At 37.9% G+C, this 9,492-nt stretch overlaps 1 protein-coding gene across 1 annotated transcript; it reads right to left on the bottom strand.

Annotated features, from left to right (window-relative positions):
- Positions 1-650: 650 nt before the first annotated feature.
- On the bottom strand, positions 651-8,428 carry LOC112515601. The gene is made up of 2 exons (XM_025122500.1): positions 8,018-8,428; positions 651-924 (listed from the first exon to the last, which is right to left on the bottom strand). The coding sequence occupies exon 1, from the start codon at positions 8,400-8,402 to the stop codon at positions 8,022-8,024; it is 381 nt and encodes a 126-aa protein (XP_024978268.1). The 5' UTR covers positions 8,403-8,428; the 3' UTR covers positions 651-924; positions 8,018-8,021.
- Between the last annotated feature and the right edge of the window lie 1,064 nt (positions 8,429-9,492).

Here is a 9,492-nt window from a genome sequence, read left to right as displayed (position 1 = left end):
ATCAAAAAAAAGTATTATATGAAACAATTTCACAAGATTAAACAATTTCATGAAAAAATTTCATAAGATTAAACAATGAAATCGACGGATGAAGATGGTTTGCACGGTTTACACAAATAAGAACGGTTTTTATTTGATCACTCCTATATATATATATATATATATATATATATATATTGTGTAAATGCGTAGAGTGAGAGAATATGCAGTAAAAAGAAGTGCAAGCAAAACAGTAAAATGAAAGCAATGGAGAATAACATGCGCAACAGTAATGGCGTATGTACTTGTACATCACTGTACAACTCAAACAGCATGCTTTATACTGTTCCAAAAAGACCATCCTAGCCCAAGAATGGGCAACTTACATGTGCATTTGGCATGCAAAACGAAACCGCACATAACAAAAGCTTGTCCCATGTTTGGTGTTGCGCCACAATTTGACCAGACATGACAGGACAGGACATGACATGACTGATTGGAACAAAAATGCACTTCTTTTGTCCCCCAAAATAGATGGAACAAAAACCAAGGAGATAGACAAGATAGGTAATTTACTAAACTACCTATATCAATTAAAACCCTAAAACAATCATATCAACCCGCCTATCTCTCACTTGACACTCCAATCCTGTCTAGGACTGCATAACAAACGCACCCAACATGCTATCAAAGCATCTTTACTTTCAAAAAAATGCGCACAAGTAGTTCAGAAGATGCAGCATCGTCACAATTTTGATATTTTTTGTGTTATAACGATACAACTGTAATTATTTTTTCAACGAAGTCGTATGATGGCATAAAATCACAGAAAGATAAAAAGGGAAACACGAAAGAATGCAACCGCAAGAAAAACTACCCAATAAGAAACAACAACGTTCGATTTATTGGTGGCAGGCAAGTCATTCCTGAGTCCCGCAAGATTACCTGGTAAAGACAGMATAAGAATGTGATTAATTCAAGGCAAATAGACCAATATATCCTCGCCCAAAATATTGTACACTAAAAATTAAACCAAACCCAATAAATCCCACCCGGAAGTGAGGTTTTTCTTCCCGGGGGTGTGATGTACACAGACTTGACCTTTACCCCAAAGAGTAGTGCGGCTGTTTGTGTGAAGACCCCGGGTTTGTGCAAAGTGTGCGAAAAGAAAAGAATAAAGCTTGCTCAATAAATAAACAAATATAAATGCAGAAATATAAAAACGGGTCTGAAATAAGCAACAACATTCCAATAGACAGATAAACAAACAGACAAGCAAAACACTACAAGAAAAACATTACTATAAAATATGGTATAATGAACATATAGCAAATGTAGATAACAATTAGGGGTGTATAGAGGAGTTGAGCATGGCTCATGGCTTGCCAAGTATATAAATGAGGCTTGGTGTCAGCTTGCCAAAGGCTCTAGCCTTGGCACGGTTCATAAGGGCTCGTACAAAATTTAGTATAAACCGGTCAATAAAATTACAAAATAAAAACAAACTAAACATAACCAGTTAAACCCACTAGAAGTAGGGTATGGGTGAGATGCACGTAGACCTTACTTCTATCCCAAAGAGTAGAGTGGTTGTTTCTGTGAAAACCCCTGACTTGTGAAAGTTACAAAAAGAACCAACTACTAAGAAGTTGTAATTGAAAGTGTCCATGAAAACAAGACCAGTGGGCTAAATAAATATAAATATAAACTATACTATGGTTCATATTAAGCTCAACAGTATGAATGGGCTCACTCCTTAGGCTCACCAAGCTGCTGAGCTCAAGCCATACTAGACTTGAGCTAAGCTCGGATAGTCACCTCAGCTTTGTTAGCAGCTTAACGAGCTTAATGGAACTCGCAGCTTATTCGGTCAGCTATACATGACTGTTTGGTAGTGGCTTAATGATATAGAAAGTGGCTTACTCAATAAGATTCTAGGCGGAAGCTTTATGCAGAAAGACAAGTTTTTTCCAAACTTGTCATCCCAATTAAAAAACATGTTCCATCCATTTATGAAAACACCCTCCCGAACAAAAACATTCACAATATATACAAACAGATTAATCCACACAGACAACTTTATTCATACAAGACTTAATGAAAAACCAACCAAACAGCCTCTTAGGCTCACCAAGCTTTTTGACCAGTCAGTTTACAAGTCTCATGAGCGAGTTCGTCATGTTTACACCACTAACTACAATTAAGTTATAGATATTTCAGATCGGATTCCAGTATAGAACTGCCATATGCTAAAAATGTGTTGCAAATTTCAAGAAAGGAAGAGATTAGACACAAGTAAGAAAACAAAACTGACCGATAAATCATATGTATGAACCATATGTGTGATGCTTACATTAGCCTATGATAAACCTATTCCAATAGGCAAAGGGAAGGCTTGGCCACTATGGTATTTTGTTCTTTGTTAGTCTATTCTGACCGCCATGGCAAAGCCATTTTGCTCATCAACTCCGACAGCTACTTGAAACGAAATAATATATATAGGGTCATGTTCATGGGAAAACCGCAAAAAATGAAAAACTAAGAAACACCATGGTAAGCACCGTTCATGTGGACGATATGCACATGTGCATACAAGTAATCTGCAAGCAATTTGTCCCGTATGCACATGTGCATAACATGCACACATGCATAAAATCCAAAAAATAGCTTGTATGCACTTGTGCATACGGGACAAATTGCTTGCAAATTACTTGTATGCACATGTGCATACCGTCCAAATGAACTGTTACCATGGTGTTCCTCAGTTTTTTCATTTTTTTCGGTTTTCCCATGAACCTAACCCTATATATATATATTACTTCATTTCCAGTAGCTGTCAGCGTTGAAGAGCAAAATGGCAGTGCCACATTGGTCAGAATAGACTAAAAAAGAACAAAATACCATAGTGGCAAAGCCTTCCCTTTGCCAATTGGAATAGGATTATCATAGGCTAATGTAAGCATCATATATATGGTTCATACATATGATTTATCGGTCAGTTTTTGTTTTCTTACTTGTGTCCCGTGTTGAAGAACTGACTGAAGGATCTGCACACTCAAGTTAGCACACACACTTCTACATGAGAACAGGAATAAAGAACACAGATGGAGCTAAATGCTTTGCCTTTTGATTTCTGATCAAAGAAAAACTTGCATCACAAAAAGAAAGAAAAAGCTATTTATATCCTACTTCTGGCTAAGGAATAGATCCAGTGCTAACTTATTTGCCCAAAAAAAATATGGACTCCACTACGTCCATGATGCCACCCCTCCAGACTTGGTCACCAACTTGACTAAGTCAGAATTACATCCAACATCCCGTATGCACATGTGCATAACATGCACACATGCATAAAAACCAAAAAATTGCTTGTGTGCACTTGTGCATACCGTCCAAATGAACAGTTGCAAGGACCTAGGGTGTTCTTCAGTTTTTCATTTTTTGGGGATTTTCCCCTGAACCTCCCTCTCTCTCTCTCTCTCTCTCTCTCTCTCTCTCTATATATATATATATATATATATATATATATAGGAGTAGTAGTTGCTCATGCAATTTCTATGGTAGGACCAGGGTAGCAGACTATGGGTAGGGATCTGTAGCCACTAGCCAGGGCGAGGGGAGAGGTGTTGAGGGTATTTAGAGGGTGAGAAGGGGAGAAGGGTAGTGTGGTGGAAGTTAGGTTGTCAAGGTCTTCAAAAAAACGGCCTCTATATCCCTCGGGGTAGAGGACCCCACCTCTGTGTGGGATATACCGGTTTGGTTTTATAAGAGGGGTAGTTGGTCATTACACAAACTTTCAACTACGATGACTGAAATCTGCATTACACTGTTGTACCACGTTTAAAAATGTATCAGGTTCATAGCTCCACAGAGAAATTACCATTCTTTTGTCATCTTTTTCTATCAGGTGAGTCCATAGCTGACGATATCTGCACTGCACTGCCAAATGTTTGTTCTTTATTCTATCTAGGGAGGAATCACAACAAGCAGCAGTCAGACACAATACCTCGATATAACGTCTTTCAGCTAGGCTGCCAACACTACAGGGCTACAAACCCTAGAACGTCAAAGATAGGTTTTTCCATTAGGATAACTGAGTTCGACCGTGTGGTTCAGGGGGTAGGTTGCATGGGTCGATGTTTCAAATATCTTTTTTAAGTACCGATGGTTTTAGGGCTCGACCCAGGATTCAATACGTTGTTTCTAATGCTGGTCGCCCAAACTTCTATTTCACGCTTCTAAGTTATAATGATCTAGATATATTTCAATGCAAGGGAATAACACTCGATTCCCACTAGGCCTGCAACTGTCATTTACATCTAAATCCAGCTGGCAGTATACATTTCATGAGTTCACCTATATCGTATCACGCTTGTGATTGGTTGAAGTGTGAAGTGCTGAACAACCAAACACAAAATTATGTCATTGATGCAGTTGCAATAATGTTCGAAATTTGTCACTATATCATTAAGCCCATGCATTCCAAAATCCTCTAGCAAAAACTTGCGCACACACACTGAATCTTTCCATTGAAGAAACCCAACAAAAAGATGCTAATGGGCTCCATTTTCAGTTAAACAAAATGGCCCAAGACAACAATTTTGGTTTACACAAAATGACCAAAAACATCAATTTTTGCATCCTTCTGATGAATCCGAGCCTTGTGTGCCTCATGCCTGAAGGGATAAGATGTCAAGGTGTGCTCATGAAAGCAGATAGGCCTCAAGCAACACAAGACCCAAAGTTTCACCACAAAGACCCTCACACCTAGCAAGACAGGGCCTTTGGGCTAACAATATCCGGGTTACCACTAGAGCCTAGCCTCCCAGGAGGTCAGGGTTCAAAACCTCACCAACCGTGAGGAGGGTGTGTGAATTCATTTGCAGCATATAAAATTATATATTTTAACAAATAATAAGGACCATGTGGTCTCTCTTTCCCAAACTCTCGTTCCTTGTCTTGTTCTCGCCACTGCTATCACAATTTTCTTTTTCATATCAGAGGTCGGTCATAGGATCTCAAAAAAACTTGATTGAATCAGAAAATTAGAAAACGAAACAAGAAAAAGAAAGAGACATGAAGAGAGTGGATAATAAGAAGCCATCTGGACAGAAAAGGTTAAACCCCCAGCCGGAGGTGGGTATTTTAAATTTTTGTAGTTAACAGATCAAGTCGGTTTGAAAAGGATTCAAATTTTCAAGTCAATGAGAAAATGATCCATCTATAGCAGAATGATATCAGTAGGGCTCATACAGAAATGAAACTGTAAATTAAAGTGATGGAGTTTTTATGGTATATAATAGAGAAGACGAAAAGATAATTATGCTTTTAGCTTCTCCAAAGAAAGACATAAATGACTCTTTAGAAATGGAGAAAAATAGACTGTATGTATATATATTTTATGCATATACACACATAATGTGCATGGTGAAATGTCATGTCTGAGCTGCACAAGATTGCTTTTATAGAAATGTTGTGTCAGCATCGGGACCAACAGCAGCTTATAGTGTGTCAAGATGAACGGTGATGTTCTTCAACTCCTGAAGAGAATTACGTTGTCTAAAAGATACAAGGAAAAAAGTTAAGAAGGGAGTTATTGGAGAAAACTGCACTCCTCAGTTCACAATACTCGCAACAAAAACTTACAACTCAAAACTGGAAACATGATGTAACTAGCACTCAGACTCCTTGTACTTCTACTTTTAGATAATGACACTCCACTATCTTTGTCTTGTGGAAATGAAGCTAGCATAAGGATTTTCATACACGGTATGTTTGCACGGAAAAGGGTTCGAGATTTGAAACTTGACATTTAAGTAGACAGATGAAGATTGCAGAATAAGATCATAGGCTCACACAGATATGAAACTATGTATACAAATAGGAATGTCTATAAAGAGTCATGTAGGAATTTTATGTGATACAGTAGAAGAAGACCTGATAAAAGAAGAATTACACTTTGGCTCAGAAAAGAGAAAGACACAAGCTGACTCTTGAAAAACCGAAGATAAAATACATGATACATCTTCTGAAATCTGAATACACACATATTTATGTGGGGTGATAATATGCATGATGAATATTTGAATACCATGTTCAAGCCATAATGTCATATAAGACTACTTTTAAAGAAATTTCATGTCAGCATGGCCTGTGAAGTCAGCACTGCAACGACATAGTACAAATATAGTTTGTCAAAGGTTACAGATGGTTTTCTTCAATTCCTAAACTGAATTGGGTTCTGTGTAAAACGCACTCTTCATTTTAAATTTTCACAACAAAAAACTTACGACTCAAAACTGCAGATATAATTTGGTAGACAATAAGGGATAAGGTAAAAATAGCACACAGACACTTTATACTTCTTCAGATGATGACCCCCCACTACGCTCATCTCTATGAAAATAAAGTTGAATCAAAGCATTTCGAAAACAGTATGTTTGCTTTCGGCAGTTATCAATCAGCACAAATGCCAACCAGTTTTATGTACTAAATACACTATGAACAATGTTCCATTTTTTGGTTAGGGCACAAAATTTTAATGATAAGAAAGTCTACATCCTTTCTTTTCGACACATGATGGGTAATGAAAAAGCAGTGAATTTTAACTTAACTACGTGTGAGATTACTTCTCATCTTACCCCAGAGCAAACGACAATGAAATGGCAACATACAGTTTTATGTGGGAGCAGAATTTGTCACAGATCGCATAATTTTGAAGCAATAGACAAATCACCATCTTGGGAACCTAAATCGACTTATGCTTCCTTATGTGAACAGTTTGGACCACTAAAAGCTTAAAACGGGAGTTGTCAGGGTCTGTCGACTCAAGTGTCTCATAAAAAGTTGAGTTCCTATGGCCATAGCCCACAGGAGCTGAGGTGACGCAGTGATATCATTCGAAAATTCCCCTCTCCTCAGCCTCTTTAAAGAAACTCCTAATCATCCACATGACAGATATGTTTGACATGAAGAGAACACTATTCATGATCAATTATATACAACGTATTATATTTCATGCTTCCTCCATCCCAAAAAATGCAATGTTTGACTTGACAGATTGTTTAATGAGAGCCTTTGACCTACCGGAACTAGAATAACCACAGGAACCTAGCCACTAGGGTGCTTCTGGTACACGGGACAGAACACAGGAAGACCATCTAATTCTCCGGAAAGGATTAATTGAAAGCCTCTAATTGTTTCTGCTAAACCAACATTATTGTTCCACGTTTGGCGCAACACTAAATTGGGAAAAGACTGCAGGATGGGACTGAGTGGGACAAAAATGCATGTTTTTTGTCCCACCAAAATAGGTGGAACAAAAACTAGGAAGATGTGAAAAGATTGTAGTTTACTAAACTACTCATGCCAAACTAAAACTCGAGAACCTTCCACAATTCTTTTAACTCCCTACCTCACCGTTGGTCGACCAATCCAGTCATACCAAACATACCCTTATAGATCTATACCTCTATAAGCCAAAGCAACAGTGAACCATAAACCTTCTCCAATTCCCTTTTAGCAAGCTCTAGCATAAACACATCCAAATCATAGCACAAAACTTGCTCTATCAAATCCAACCAATATCGATTTTGGGGTTATGAATACCGTCATCCATTTGCATTTAAGAGCCAACTCCAATGACAATGTCAATGCGTTTGACCTCAATTTCAATAGTAAAAACAACAACCACATACCTATGATTCATCATCCATCAACTTACTTGATCAGTATGACAGCAGTTTCTTTAATCTAGATCCATTAGCTATAGCACGGTTAATAACTACAATCAAATCATTCACTCATAGGCTCATAGCAAAAGTTTGTGGACATAGGAACCCCCAACCTTAGGCAAATGAGAATCACAGTTATACAATGGACGAACCCATAAAGATGTAACTTGAAGCAATTCATCTACATATCTTTTCCATTTCCACAACAATCTATTAAGCAGGCAATGTTATTAATCAAGATTCCAAATGACAACAAAACCTCAAGTACATTGGATCGGTTGAGGAATTGGGATTAACTTGCTGACCTGATTACTTAACATAACCTCCACCGCACGCATTGTAATCTTCTTCAATTGCCTTCGTCAAATAAACCGGAGGTAAATCACTGACATCAACCGACTTCTCCTTCATCGCTTTGACGACATCATCTTTCTTCAGCACGGTGCGGCGGATGGGCGGGCGGTTACGGCGCTGATCACGGGAGAAGTACTTGATATCGAACACGGTCTCTGGATTTGAAGTTGGGACGATGGCCTTCGCCGGTTCAGTGGCCGGACAAAACGGCCGGTAGTCAGTGGCACGAGGCAGTGCAGACTTGTATTCCGGTGACGCACATGGACCAGTGATTTCCCATGGCTTCTTGATGTAGCGCCTTAGGGTTTGAACGAGGGATTTGCCTGTAGATGCCATGGCCGAAAGTCTATGGGGAACGATGGCGATGTAGGTTTTTCTATGGAACAAATCCCATTAAAGGGGAATTATAGAAGTTTGGGGGTGCGAATTGTCATTATCTAATTCTATGGGGGTGTAATAGAAAATTGAAGATTGTATAATTCAAGTTTGGGTATATGGCATAAACAGTCCCTGAAAGTATGTTTGCCTTGAGAAATAGTCGAACATGAATGTTCATGCAAATACTATCAATCTTAGGTACGATTTCAAGTTAAAAGTCTCGGTTTTTAATGCTCGTGTTTCGAAATAGAAGCCTGAAATTTACCAGTTTCAGCAGCATTTTTTTGTTGTTGGGTAGCGTTATTAAGTTGTTAAAACGTGTCATTGGGTTTTAGGATATTAAGTTACCTCGTCTCAAATTGAAACTCGTTATGATATCAGTTATTGATCAGTATTTGAGGGAGATTGTATAGGTACGTTTTTTGATCGTTTGAAAAACTTGGGTGATAAAAAGTTCACGTACACAAAACACAATATGTGTAATGAAAGGCTATGGAACGGATAACAAATGTTATTATTTATAGCGATTCACGTGTGAAATCATAAATCTCAGACCTAAAAAGCAATGTATAGTCCAGAGCTCGTTTGAAGCTGTAAAGCATGGAAAGAGATAGTTATGGGATCAATTATACATTTAAGGAACGAGGAGGACTGGTTTAGATGTATGAGGAACATGTTTAAACACACTGTGTGTTCTTGACACTGAGGCGGAGTTTGTTTCTTAAGAGATGTTGAAGTCTGAAGTCTGATTTCACTTCTGATTTATAAGAGGTGGTGCTGAAGTCTGAAATATGGATCAGTAAGACTGTTTGTTTTTACCTCTGAAGTTTGAAATATAAATCGGTCAAACTAGTGCAAAAATATAGAAGATAAATAATTTGTTACAAATGTATAAATGATAAATATTTTTGCTAATAAATCTCTTCCAGTCCCTGAAATATGAACCATTTTGGTAGAGGACGGATTAGGATTAACAGGTATTAAGGGATACGTTTACGACTTAAAATTTTAAAGGACATTTAGAGCTTTTAAGCTCTTATTTAAAAAA

The sequence above is a fragment of the Cynara cardunculus genome (genome assembly GCF_001531365.2).
Source record: "Cynara cardunculus var. scolymus isolate 2C chromosome LG 7, CcrdV1, whole genome shotgun sequence".
Classification (NCBI taxonomy): domain Eukaryota; kingdom Viridiplantae; phylum Streptophyta; class Magnoliopsida; order Asterales; family Asteraceae; genus Cynara; species Cynara cardunculus.
The sequence above is the reverse complement of the archived record's forward strand: the minus strand, read 5'-3'. Positions and strand labels throughout refer to the sequence as shown.

Excerpts from the sequence above, each read along its gene's own strand:
- LOC112515601 (XM_025122500.1), bottom strand. The coding sequence starts at position 8,402 with ATGGCATCTACAGGCAAATCCCTCGTTCAAACCCTAAGGCGCTACATC.